Source organism: Equus caballus, chromosome 21, assembly GCF_041296265.1.
Source record: "Equus caballus isolate H_3958 breed thoroughbred chromosome 21, TB-T2T, whole genome shotgun sequence".
Lineage (NCBI taxonomy): Eukaryota > Metazoa > Chordata > Mammalia > Perissodactyla > Equidae > Equus > Equus caballus.
Window position 1 is genome coordinate 35,665,058 of NC_091704.1, and position 15,061 is coordinate 35,680,118.

Here is a 15,061-nt window from a genome sequence, read left to right on the forward strand (position 1 = left end):
CTCTGAACTAAATAACCGCGGAGCATCACACGCTCAGGATCCAGCAGGACAATGATGAAGTCGTCGGCGACCCACCTGCGCAACGTAGAAAATAGATGCAGGGGGGACTTCACCTTCTTCTCCGACAGCTTCTTACTGTGCAGGCAATTGGATTTTTCTTTGCTCTGTTTCCACTGCTGTGTAACAAATGTCTGCATGATTCTGTCAATCCAAAGGTAAGTCTGTTATCACAGTTGCAAAGTAATTTAACATAAGATTTCTGTATTTATTATGTAGAGAACGCAGTTATCAAAGGAAAACAAATGCAGAGTAATTAGTGAGATGGTAATTTAGAAATGTACCACATGTTTTCCTGTGTAGGAAAGCATCATTAAAAAACTTTTATGACTCTACTGTTATAATTAATAATTAATTACTGTGATATATTAAAAATACATTTGATAGGAAAATTGAAGGAAGAATAAGGGTATAAAGAGATCTGTAAAGATTATAGAGACAGCCTTTAGGATCAACAACTTTGGCTGAAGTGGCAAAAAAAATTCTGCCTTTATTTGTTGGTGCCAGAAACACAGTTTGAAGAGTTTTCTATTACTAATTATGACTTTATATATTAAGATACAAGCAAAGTCAATTTCTTTTTACTTGGTTTGCTTCTGTATTTTTCTTCATGAAAAGAAAAACAAAATAAAACTGTAAAATGACAAGGAAAAATAAGCCAGGCAAAAGTGATTCTAGGGAGAAATATCAAGTCAGCAAATTTTATCTTTAGCACAGCCCACTGATCTTTAAATATGACGGTTTTTTTAATTTGGATTTCTCTTAAAAATGTTTAGTTACTATCATAAGGCCAGAATTTGATAACTCGTGATCTCAGTATTTTCTAAGTCAGGATCACTGCATCATTGATTTGTGGCAAAGAATTCTGGAATGTCAATTGTGGACTCAGATACACCATTGCTTCCAATGCCTTCCCCGTATTTCATCTTTCAAGCAACAATGGAAGAGGGTTTCACAGGGCTGATTTGAAGTAGATGGGAAATTTTACCATTAAACATTGTGTGTGCAATAAATTAAATATTTGGACTTCCTTTCAAACGTCAATTCAGCATTGCCTGTTTTGCATGCTCTTCTCAGTTCTTTGTAACACAGACTGCTTTGGGGACAGGAAATTGGTACCAATATTTGTTTATCATTTACAATAGACCAGGGAATAAAAGAGGAACTTCATATACAGATTTTTTTTTTCTTTCATTCTTAGGACACCCCCAGAAGGTAGCTATTAGTCCACACATTTCACAAATAAGGTAAGGAAATGAAATCTGCCCAAGTTAGCCAAGATAATAAGTGGCAGAGCTATAATATCTATATTATCAAACACGGATTGACATGTGTTAACATATCTTATTCAAAAGGGACAAGTGCGACTCTTAGCACTAGGCCAACATTAATTTCTCAGTACCTTTCAGGTCGTCCCAAATTAACACAAATCGCCAGAAAAGTATATCACTCAGACTTACTACCCCAACCTCTGTCTGCTAGTTTAGATGAATTCAGAAGAAAGAGTCACATATAGCACTATTTTGGGTCTTTTTGGCTGTCTTAGAGGTAGTGAGGGAGAGGGGTAAAACTGCAATCAATGATGCCCGTTTCCAACTCACAGAAATTCATCTTAGAGCTCAAGACAAAGGAAAATTTTTATTATACACTCAATTTTTGAAGATTTCCTTCACCCAAGATTGCACCAAGATTTAAATGTAATAGTAATTTTAGCGTCGTCATTTTTCCCTATACCTAGCCTGAAATCCCCAGTAACACCACCGTCTGTACCAAAGAGATTCAGGTCCTTTTCTTCCTATGAAAAATTGCTATTTCTGTGTACCATTCCCTAAGAAACCCATCAAGTGCCTGCCTAATCTTGATAGGACAACTGAAACAAAAAAGTAACAAGTCAAAATGGTGAAAATTGTTCCCACTTTCATATTATATCAGCATTCTAAAATGGGACTTCAGTATCTAGAACAAGTAATTCTTAAACTTGGATACCCAGATCCCTAAATGCTGTTGGATTCAAAAGGGTAGGAGTTAACTGGTTCCTTTAAGAAATTTAATTTCTTGGGTTTAATTTCAATGGTAATCTGACATATACTTATGAGCACATTGGCGTAACAACCACGTCCTCACAACAGAGAGCCACCAAGAGAATTCAGTACTCATACTGCTGTTTGCATTTACTATTGTGCCGGCGCCAAGAACTACTACAACTGCTCTTGGCTGACGATAAAAGAAGAGGAAAAGACTTCAAGGTAAATTAGACATTCGCATCTAGTGAAGACCAGATGATGTCATCTAGTGAAGACCAGATGATGTCACAGTTACATGAACAAAGGTTCAAAGGTTGTTCAAAGAGAGAAAAGGGAGTACATGTGGGTAACATTACGATTTTCTTCAGGCTTATTTCAAAAGAACTACGACCTGGGGGAGCCAGTATTATATTCAAAATGGTGGTGAAACAGTGCCAATAAAATAATATCATCCTTCAATTTAAATTCATGTATTAACTTGGAATTTGAGTATTTTGCTTTGATTTGCACTTAAGTTGTAAATTGAACTTCGTTTCATAAACGCAAACTCTACATATGAAGAATTTAGATCTAATTTTGTCTATACGAATTTAAGGCAATACCGGAGATTTGCAATATTTTTTCCCCTTTTAAAAACAACTTAAGTTTGATCAACGCAGATTCAGCATAAAGTCATACACAGTTTCAGCTTATTTCCATGGTCTGTGATACGCTTAGCCCTTGAATGACAGATACTCGACATGAAGCTGATCACTACACTACATCTGTTTCAGGTCAGTATTTTTCTTTCTGGCTCTTTTAATGACTTCACATTTTCCCAATATTCATTCAGTGCCAAACATTTATTCCAAGTCTTATATAAGGCAAAGGGATATCTAGGACTATATGAGAGGCAGATTAGTGGATGTGTCCAAAGTATCGATCTGGAGTCAGACTCTGACTCTACCACTTGCTCACTGTGTGGCCTTAGGCCAGCTGCTTAATCGCTCTGAACCTCAGTTTCATCACTGAGGAAACGTGGATGTAACAGCACCTGCTTCATAGGGCTGTAAAGATCAAGGGAGTTAATAAATGTAAAGTGCTTAGACGACAGCTTGAGATATAATAAGCACCACATAAGCATAAGCATTTGCTGCTGCTGCTGCTAAGACTCTGTCTTGTTTCCAGAAACACATCAGATAAAGAATCACAGAAAAAGTTTAATGAGTGTTTCTTATTTGCTGAAACAAACCTGAGCAATAACAAAAGGCCTAGATTCTAAATCTGCCTTCCTGACTTGCTGTTTGTTTCTGGAAAATAATCTCTTCACATTTCAGTTTCCTCTTACGATTTATTGTGAGGATGAGATCAGATTTTTAAAATCATATAATTTTAGACCAGAAGGGACCTTAAGGATCACAGCCAAACTCAGTTATCTCTAATTAAGGAAACTTAAACATATGTCTATAATTAGACTAAAATTTATCAAGGATTATAAAAAAAATTTCAAGTCTATATCACCAAACTTTCCATATAACTAAAATTTATCCGTAGAGTAAATGACTTTTAAAAACTATTAATCATTTAGATTGAAATATTAATAAAATAACATTACTAATTCTACAAGGTGATTAAACAGTGAATGTAGTACACAGCTTTCCTTAATTTCTCAGGGTTGGAATTATACACATCATTCCTTTTTCTGAGCCCAAATGATGTACTCAGAAGCCATTAAGGGTAGGAAGCTATTTATTCCTAGACTTCTGTGCTTTTATAATTCTCGTCCTGCTTGGATCAACCTCACTTCACTTAAAAAAAACAAGTTCTTAAGTGGCTTACAAAAGTACATAAAGCAGAACTATAGACTGGGTGATTATGACGGGTCAATGCAGGTTCATTAGTTGTAACGAAGGTGCCCCTCTAGTGGGGGATGTTGATAATGGGGGAGGCTACACATGCGTGGGGGCAGGGCGGTATAGACGAAGTCTCCGTACCTTCCTCTCAATTTTACTGTAAACCGAAAACTGCTCTAAAAAAAATAAAGCCATTAAATGCAAAAATTTTAAAAAACAACAGAGAAAACTGGATGAGGGGAAAAATCACAGGAGAAAAAAAATAGACGTGGCCAAAAAAAGATACCCAACGTCGATGACATAACATAAAGGCAGGCTCCATGTGTAGCTCCAAGACCTGTAAGAAACTGGCTCAACACCAAAAACAAAATCCGACTGAAAACACAAAACCAACTGCACTGGAAAAGCACACTCAATCCTAGTACAGAAAACTGAGTAAATTTCTCTTATGCGTCCGTATAAAGAAAACACTGCATAAGATAAGGTGCTAAACATATGTTGTAAGTTGAATTTAGTTGTAGAGATACAGAATTCTAAATATTAAGGGTTTATTATCTAATTTTTATGCATACATATTTAAACCCAACACTGAGGATTTGCCAGAATTTTCTTTTCAAATGGGATCCACACATAACTCACATTTGAACAATGCTGCCTCATGTAAAGTCATAAAAACTTAAGACAGTTCTAGAGCTCTGTGGAATGTACAACCCTTGATACCACACAGGAAACTTCCTACTACATCTATAACCTCAGGCCAAATAACCACGATAAGTTCTCTATTTTGTAAATGAAATAAAAAGTTTCAAAGTATTTTCTCTTAGAGGATTGCTCAATAAAGGCTAATGTATGATGCCCAAAGAAATTTCATTAAAATAAGGGTGAACATGTGGACTGCATCCTTATGGAGGACTCAAACCATGTGTTTCAGTATATATTTATCTAATGATTTCTCTCGATAAATTTAAATTGAAGTAAAATCTGCATCTTCAGAAGAATAAACAATCCTTCATAAATTCTCCATAAATATAAATTCTTAAAGCTGATATTTTAATAAACATAGGGTTTATTACATTTATATTTTGACTCTGACTGAGGTGAAGTCAGTTCAACTGGGGTGATTTTATGTTTATAAAAGATAAATTGAATCGTGTTAGTCAAGGTCCAATCAGGAAATAAAGGGTTTATTTACAAAAGGAATGTTCCAAAGGTGTGGGTATGGGAACAAGGGGTAGTGCAGTAGCCCAGGGCCAATGGCTGCTAAACTGTTACCACCTCTAGGCCCCAAGGAACAAGCAGAGGGGAGCATTAACAGAACCCAGTAAGAGTGACAGTCACGCAAAGCCTGCAGTCTGGAGCTGAACAGAGAGCACCAGTTGAAGGACTTGTCAGCTCAAGATGACCTTACAGGGAAGAACCAAAAGCAACAAATACTCTCATCTCATACTGGTTCCTCCTCTGGTGGTCAATGTGAGAGGGAAGGTTGTGGATCTGGGGGCACAAATAGAAGGAAGCTGGCCCAGTCTGAAAGTGAGCTCTGCCAACGGAATCATGGCCGCAGCTCTCAGCATCAGATGCTAATTCCTCTCCTGAAGTGCTTGCTTGAAAAAGCTCTTATTGATAAACAAACACACGGACAAAGAGAACAGACTAGTGTTTTACCAGGGGAAAGCAGGGTAGGGGGTGGGCGCAAAGGGTGAAGTGGTGCCCCTGTAATATGACTGACAAATAATAATGTACAACCGAAATTTCACAAGGTTGTAAACTATCATAACCTCAATTTAAAAAAAAAAATCTCTTATTGGGGGCTGGCCCGGTGGCGCAGCAGTTAAGTGCACACATTCCGCTTCTTGGCGGCCCAGAGTTCCCCGGTTTGGATCCTGGGTGCGGATGTGGCACCGCTTGGCAAAAGACATCCTGTGGTAGGCATCCCACATATAAAGTAGAGGAAGATGGGCACGGATGTTAGCTCAGGGCCAGTCTTCCTCAGCAAAAAAGAGGAGGACTGGCAGTAGTTAGCTCAGGGCTAATCTTCCTCCAAAAAAAAAAAAAAAACCAACCTCTTATTGTGGAAAAAGAGCAAAATGAGAACTCAGTTCTCTTCAACAGAAGTTTCTTTTTTATCCTTCGGAAAGCTTACTTTTTCAGCTGATGTCCCAATCCAAAGCGCTCTTTTGTGGAAATCTGAAAGACATCAACAGTGGGCACTGCAAAGGAAAAAAAGAAATCAGTCAAAATGTTGAGGCGAAACTCAACCATCAGCCAGGAAAAACCTGCAAAGTAATGTATATAACTATATAACTATGTAACTCTCTGTATCATATTTATATAATATATATTACATAATATACACACACATTTAAAAATAGTGTACACATAGGGCTATACGCCACCATTTATGCTTTATATATATAGATTTTGGAGATCATTCTTGGTCATTATATATTATATACTAATGTATAATGTGTTAGTGCTGTTGAGTCGATTCTGATTCCTAGCGACCCTGTGGACAGCAGAGCGGAACCTTGCCCAGTCTTTTTGTGTCATCATCTCACTTTCTTCACTATATCCGACAATGCTCCACTGCTATTCACAGGGTCTTCATGGCCAATTTCTTTGGAAGTGAGTGGCCAGGTCCTGCTTCCTAGTCTGTCTTAGTCTGGAAGCTCTGCTGAAACCTGTCCACCATGGGTGACCCTGCCGGTATTTGAAATACTGGTGGTAGAACTTTCAGCATCACCGCCACACACAGCTGCCACAGTATGACAATTGACAGAAGAGTGGTATGGTTCCCTGACCTGGAAACTAACCTGAGCTGCAGCAGTGAAAGCACCGAATCTTAACCATTAGACCACCAAGGCTGGCTAATGTATAATATATGCAAGCGTAAAGGTATATATGTACAATGACAAAGAATGATCTCCAAAGAATATATACTGTGTAAATAGCAATGCATAAGGGAAATGCAAATCAAAACTACAATGAGATATCACCTCACTCTGGTCAGAATGGCTATAATTAACAAGACAGGAAATAACAAATGTTGGAGAGGATGTGGAGAGAAGGGAAGCCTCATATACTGCTGGTGGGAGTGTAAACTGATGCAGCCACTATGGAAAACAGTATGGAGTTTCCTCAGAAAACTAAGAATAGATCTACTATATGATCCAGCTATTTCACTGCTGGGTGGAACTTGAAAACACTAACCCAAAGAACTTGAAAACACTATTGCATAAAGATACATGCACCCCGATGTTCATTGAAGCCTTATGCACAATAGCCAAGACTTGGAAGCAACCTAGGTGCCCATCAAGGGACGAATGAATAAAGAAGATGTCATATGTATACACAACGAAATACTACTCAGCCATAAGAAACAATGAAATCTGGTCATTTGTGACAACGTGGATGGACCCTAAGGGTATTAAGTGAAATAAGTCAGAGGGAGAAAGTCCAATACCATATGCTCTCACTCATAAGTAGAAGATTAAAAACAATGACAAACAAACACATAGCAACGGAGAATGGATCAGTGGATACCATAGGGCAAGGGGGGAAGGAGGAGGGCGAAAGGGATGATTAGGCTCACACATGTAAGTGATGGATTGTAATTAGTTTCTAGGTGGTGAACATGATGTAATCTACACAGAATTTGAAATATATTACAAAATACATCTGAAAGCTATATAATGTTATAATCCAACGTTACTGCAATAAAAAATAAATAACTAAATAAATAAAAATAAATAAATAAATGGCAATGCATAGGACAGTTTGCACATTATTCTTTAGGTGAAAGAGAGACATGTTTGCACTTACATACATCTTTTTTTTTAGAACAATGCACGATGAGAGCAAGGCACAGGAGACTTACTTTTCACTGCACATCCTATCATATGCTCCATATTTTTACCATAAGCTAATAATTATGATGTTTAAGAAACTGATAATCTCTCAGAAAAGTCACTCACCATTCATTACTCACTAGTTTTAAAGAGTATGTGAGTGCCCACTGTGCCTTCACTATAGACAGAGTAGCAAAACACACAGATATCCCTGCCCCATGAAGGCTTCCGTCCAGTGCGGGGAGAGACAGACAAACAAAGATAAGAAAATAGACAGCATGTCACATGGTCATAGAGGCCCTGGAGAAAAGTAAAGAACGGAACGGTGTGGGGGCTGAAGGTTATGTGGGCATAGATTTCAACGTTAGGTAGCATGGTAGGAAGAAAAGTGTCTCAGCCAGGGGAACATCAGGGCACTGATCCTGAGGTAGAAAGTGCTGCAACATGCTAGGAACAGCAAGGAGACGCATGGAGCTGGAGAGAACAATGTACCGCGTTAAGAGACGAGATCAGAGAAGGCCCGTGGGTGTGGCAGTGTGGGATCTCTGTAACGAGTAGGGTCAAGAAGTAGGAAAATCAGGCAGGAATTTACTACAGTAATTGAGGCAAGAGTATAGCGGCTTGGATCACTGAAGGTGGTGAACATTCTGGATTCGTACTTTCTGGGAGAGCAGACAGTTTTCGCTGATGGACTGGATTTGAAGTATCAGACAAAGAGGGGAGCCAAAGATGAATCAAAGGATTCAGGCCCGAGCAACGAGAAGGTTAAAACTTACTGATTCCTGGTATGTGAAAGACGCAGGAGGAACAGGTTTGGAGCAGTGGCGAAGATGGGCAACTTGACTTTGGATACTTTAAATCTGAGATGCTTATTCGTCACTCAAGTGGGAAAGTTAAGTAGGCAACTAGATAGAGAAATCCAGCATTTCTGCATTCAGATGAGAAGAATGTGCTAAAAATATAAATTTGGAATAGCCAGAATATATGCATATTTAAAGGCATGAAGCTGGATGAGAAACCACTGAGTGCAGAGGAGGAGAGAGGTCTAAGGATTAAGCCTGAGCCCTCCAGCATCTAGAGGTTCAGCAAAAAAGGCTAAGGAAGAATGGCTAGGAGTAATGGAAGATTCCAGAATGCTGCTGATTTAGACAAACATTCACAAAAGTTTTTCAAGGAGGGTGTAACAACTGTTACTAAATGCTGCTAAGTCAATTCAGATGAGGACTCAAGATTAGTCAAGAGGTTATTAAGCAACATTGAAGTCACTGGTGACACTGAGAAGAGCAGTGTTCGTGAAACGATGTCCAAAATCTGTCTAGGGTGTATTCAAGAGATAAAAGACAAAGGAAAATGAAGTAAGAAACAATTCTAGTAGAAACAATTCTAATCAAAAAACTTAGTCACAGGAAGCAGAGTATTAAGAGTATTAGGGTACTAACTAAAGAGCAATTTGAGGTCAAGAGGGGTCTATTTTAAACATGATGGAAATATTTGTTTGCTGGTGGGAATCTTCTAGATGGTGGGAATCTTCTAGAAGACAGAGAGACATGAACAGTAGAAGAAGGAAAAGGAGAATTGCTGGAGTGGTGTCTTAATTAAGTGAAAGGGGATGGAAGCTAGTGTGCAAATGAAAGGATAACATTAAACAGGAGCACAGATAGCTCCACTCATTCAGTTGGGATAACAGATAATTACAGCAAAGACTGTCTGTTAAAAGGGCATTTTCAGACCACACATGCTGCACATTGTAAACCAAACTGGTATCCCCAACTGCCTCACTCCCTGTGTTGGCCATTACTCCAGGATAAAAACACTCCACCGATCAAAGAAAACTGGGGTTAATATCACCAATCAGTTCCTTTCCTAAAAAAATCCTAATCCTTACACAGAGAGTGAGGAATAGAGTGGCCATCACTCCAGTCCCACCTGTCCCAGACCAGGGCTATGGAAATTCAAAAGTGAATAAAAAATCCCAACTTCTTGAAAACTCAGTGGAATTATTTTTTAAAGACAAAGATGACAAAATTAGACCACACTGTGCTTTCTCTAAGAAGATTTGAGAAGAGACAATCTCTTTACAGGCAGACGGAAAAAGTGACTGGGAAGATGGAGGCAGAGAAACAAAAGGCATCTGGCTAAAAAAAAATGTAGAAAAATCCAAAAGGTACTAGAAGAACTGAAATCTCCACTAGAGGAAATGGCATAAGATACACAGAAAGAGAAAGAGAAGAGAAGAGAAGAGATATAATATACACTAATGTTTATCCAGAATATATAAATTATTCCTAGAAATTATTAACACAAAGACCAAAACTTAATCATATCATGAACAACTAGGAAATAAATGTCAATATTTTATCAAAATGATAAATTTTCTAGGAAAATATAAGTTACAAACATTGACTCAATTAGTAGTATAACATCTGAAGGACCAAAAATTTTGGATTATACTGAAAGAAATACGGTGATGCTACTTCCAAAAGTGTTGCATCATTCAAGTGATAAAACTCATACTATTATTAAAATTAATGAAATTAATTATTAGAATTAATTGTATTTAATGTATTCACATAAGACATTAAAAACCAGTGAAATTGGGTGTGGAGTGTAGAAGGACCCTGTACTACCTTTGCAATTTTTCTGTAAATCTAAAAATGCTTCAGATTCATTTTTTAACGTTTTAAAAATCAATAGCTTTCTGGCAACCAATAATAATCAGTTAGAAAATAAACTGAAGCATAAAAGTCCCATTAAGCAAACAAGTAATAAACAACTACTCAGGAATAAATTTAGCTAAAATTAGTGACCTAAGGCAAAAATGCAAAAACAAAAAACACAGAACTGCACTGAAAAATAAAAGTAAAAACTACAAACAAATGTTCCTTTATAGGAAAAGTAAATATTATAGAAATGCTTATTCTTCCTGTATTTACTTAAAAGTTTACCTCAAACAACCAAATTCCCCACAAGGTCCATTTCTGGAGGCAAGAGAATGAGACAGAACTGGACAGAATACACTCATAAAATATTTTCATGTTTTAGAAAAAGTGAAAGTTTTTCAATTTTTCCTCATTTCTCATACCATTTAGGTTGGAAAGGCAATAAGTGAGGGCTGCTCAAGATATGTGGAAATTCTTTTAACACCCTGATCATGTAAACATAGAGGTACCAATAACAAGATAATTTGCACAGAAAAATGTTTTTAGTAATGTTGTTTATCACTTTAAACTAAAAAAGGAGCCCTGTTCTTGAGATAAAAACCTAGACTTATATATCAGCAATTCTGAAAAAAATATATAGTATCATAAGAATTATGACAATGATGTCTTTTTTTTTTCCTTTTGGTGAGGAAGATCGGCCCTGAACCAACATCTGTCGCCAATCCTCCTCTTCTTGCTTGAGGAAGATGGTCCCTGAGCTAACAGCTGTGTCAATCCTCCTCTATTTTTTGTATGTGGGACACTGCCACAGCATGGCCCAACGAATGGTGTGTAGGTCCACATCCAGAATCCGAACTTGCGAACCCCGGGCTGCCAAAGCGAAGCATGCGAACCCAATCACTATGCCACCAGGCTGGCTCCATCGTGTCTTTTCATTTAAAGTATATTTCTCATGTATAAGGAAAATAATTCTTATCTTTAATTTCAAAGTGAACAAGGAGGTGTATTTCCTCAATTCTTATCATTCCTGTTCACTCACAGATATACTGTCAGATTAGCCCTAGCGAAATATTACAGTTTGAATAAGTATTATTCATACATTTCCAAAATCTAGGAATAAATGCTTTTCAAAAAGAACTGTTAACTAGGTCAGTCTAAACCTTGGATTAGTCATACATTTTTTGCAAGTTCATTTTACTATAAATGCTGATATCTTCAAAGACATATTGCAAAAGAGTCTTCGGGAAACATTTTCTCACCTTTTTGTTTGCAATGATCCAAATCATAAACTAGGATAAAACCTAATTACTTTTTCTGGAATAATAAATTATATGTTCCTTTTTAGTATCACTGTTTGTAGTTCTAATCATATATTTCACATTACTGCCCATTTTAAATTATATTTTTTCCCTCAAATTTTCTCTAAAAAAAGAATAACATTTTGGGAAGTTTATTAGGAAGATGGCAATGTGAGTAAATAGTCTCGAACAAGCCCCATCATAAACAGTGCATCACAAAAACAGGAGAGAACCAGCAAAAGGACCAGAAACTTGGAATAATGCCATCTGCATGTGCAAAACTTCCAGTGAATTTTGCTACAAATAGAACAGATGGAATCAATCTTAAGGGGCCCTAAGGGCTGGCTCAAAACTCCCCATTCTGTGAAAGAGGAGGAAGCTAAAGGCAGACCACCACTAACACATCTCCAATAAAGGGGCAGATGAACGATGATGCAGGGTGCCCCAGGGCAGTTTCCTAAATGGGTGGACTGGCAGGGCTTCCTCTCGAACAGATGCTGACCTCCTCCTTACCCCCACCCACCAACTTAGGTCAAGTTCTTAAGCAGACCCTGAGTGAAGATCTGGGGGCAAACAATTTACTATGGAAACGCTCCTCGGAGAAACAAATAAGGGACAGGAGGAGGGGAGGAAGGTGGGGTACAAATTCAGGTGGAGTCCCGGCTTCAGCTGGGTCCTGTGGGTAACACTGGAGTACAAATTACACCACAAAGTTTGTCCAGCCGGAGGCAAAGGAGCTGGGCCACCGTACTCCCACATCAGTCACATCAAAGGGGTAGGGTGGAGGTGAAGAACTCCTGAGAACCTACCTGCTCTTCCCAGGAAAGAGAAAGCTGTAATGTGCCAAATGTCTAAGCTCTAATGTCCCTGTGTGAGCCGTTAGCAGCAGAAGCTGGGGGAGGGGAGTCAGAGCCGGTGAGAGGGGTCCAAGGGGATGGGGGTGCAGCACCAACAGAGTTCACAGCCCCCTCCCCTCGGCTGTCAGATCTTAGAACTAATGTATCTAGAGTGGAGTAAATGTGGAATTCTCTTTCTTCCCTCCTAGCGGAAGAAATTATACACAAATCACACTAATTTCTGAAAGAAGTGCATTTCAACTCCTACTTAAATATAATACTGAAGAAAACAAAACTCCATATATAGAAATAAAATTACAAATCTTGGACAATTACTGATTGATGTGCTTAACAAAATTCAAAATGATACTGCAGAAATAAAATGAAAGCAATTGATGATAAGGAAGCAATGATATGGAATCCGTAAAGATTGTACTCAAGCTAAAAAAAGAGGGGAACATTAAATCAAAGACTGATCGTAAAACAAATTCACTTAATGGAGCAGAAAACAAATTGGAAAAAACTTATAAACTACTCAGAAGTGATGAATGAAAGTCTGAGAGAAATAATAAATAACATGGAGGATAAGGGTGTCTCCTCCAATCTACACATACTGGGGCAAGCAGATAAAGAAGGGACAATAAAAGAAACACATAAAACTTTCTGGAGGTGAATTAAGACTTCAGTATCCCAATCAAAAATAAACGTATAAAAGAGAATATCAAGGAGCAGTACACATAACCAAACACAAATCAAAACAGATCTCTTACAAATGAACACAATCAAAACACTTCAGACACAAACTAGCAGAAATTTCTAAAGCATTTTTGCATTTTTGGGGGGAACTACTATGACCCCACAAATTTATACTTGGTCAGGTTTGTCTTAATCACAAAACAAAAAGTCATTCTCAGATGTGAAAACATAAAGTACAACCCTCATATTTTCTTGGTTTACAAACGATTTAATATGTAAATCAACCAACAGAGATGAAAAAAATTAAATTAAAATTAAATTATGGAAGAGTTGTGATACTAAAGAAATAGTATTGAACTATAAAATCATCTAAACATGAATTAAAATACAACTGCTAGAATATTTATAAAACAATGCAAATATAACGAATCTTTAAAGAGATATCACGAAGGAAAATCTGTGCCTAAAGTTCAAGATTATATAAAAAAAACGAGTAACAGAGGCTAAAATTACATAAAAGCACACCCCATTCTCATCTCACACAGATGGAGTTGGGGTGAGTACCGATGAGCTGACCCAACCCCAATAATAAAAACAACAAAATGTCAGGCACAACGGCTTCTTTTTCCTTTAATATCATCAGAATGAAATCATGGGCACATTTCAAATCATCAAAGGAAGAATAAATTAGCTCTATAGCAGAGTATGTGGGGAAACAGCAAAACCACGTATACCTACGTACTGGAATATTGTGGAAATAATCCAAAACATGCTGTTTCAGAGTATTTAATGACTGGAGGACAGTCTCATGACAAAGCTAAGGTGCATATACTTAGAAAATTCAATGTCAACTTTACAAAAATAAACCATGTGTGCACAGAAAACAGAAACACCACCAAACTATTTACAGTTTTCTCAGTATAGAATTATTAGGAGCAATTATTTTTCTTCACTACATTTCTATATATTTGAAATAATCAAAATAAAAATATGTAATATCTACTTGTTTCTGCCTAGCATTAAATCACATCAGTTAGTACATGTTATTTATATTGAGTTGATTATTTACATAGAGTGCATTATACAAAAAATAGAAAAGTGACTTCATAGAAACATTTTCAAAATGAGAGAATTCCCTATACTTCATAAACTTGAAAGGACAGATATTTTTCTCACGTGAAAACTAACAGTAAGTGTAAGTTCCTTGATACACCTAACGAAAAACGTGCAGAGAGCACGATAACGTATGCATGGCAGATTAAAGATGGCCACTTCTCGAGGTGTCATCTATGTCCCCACCGCTTGATTGTGAGTGGGTTCTCCCACTACTTTGATCGACAGAATACAGTGGAAGATCCACTGAGCCTTCTCCCTGGTGGCATCTACAACCCGTCTCTTGGAACACTTGCTCTGTACCCCAGTCATCAGGCAACAAGAAGCCCAAACCACAGGAAGAAGCCATGTGTAAGGCAGGTACTCTACTCAAAAGCCCCAGCTGAGCTCCAAGATGACACCTGCATCAACTGCTGGCTATCTGAAAGTCCAGCATCTTGAGTATCCAACCTAGTGAAGCCTTTAAAGACATAAGCCCACCTACCCTCTGACTGCAGAGGCACAGGAGGCTCCAAGCAAGAGCTGCCCACCAAGCCCAAGGAATGGAGAGAGAGAAGTTGTTTGAAGCCACTTTGTTTTGGAGTGGTTTGCTATGGAGCAGTGGATAATTGGAACAGTATGAGTAGATACAGTTGTGTATGTGAGTGTGTCTGTGTGTGTGTGTGTATGCGTGTGTGTGTATGTGTGTGTTAGTAGGCAA

At 37.8% G+C, this 15,061-nt stretch overlaps 1 protein-coding gene across 2 annotated transcripts in view; it reads right to left on the reverse strand.

Annotated features, from left to right (window-relative positions):
- The window catches only part of PARP8 (poly(ADP-ribose) polymerase family member 8), a 169,035-nt gene that overhangs the window by 47,597 nt on the left and 106,377 nt on the right, over positions 1-15,061 (reverse strand). For both annotated transcript variants that reach the window (XM_005604281.4, XM_005604282.4), the window contains exons 11-12: positions 6,054-6,120; positions 76-201 (exon numbers count right to left, since the gene is read on the reverse strand). In XM_005604281.4, the coding sequence (XP_005604338.1) occupies positions 76-201; positions 6,054-6,120 (193 nt within the window). The remainder of the gene's footprint in view (positions 1-75; positions 202-6,053; positions 6,121-15,061) is intronic.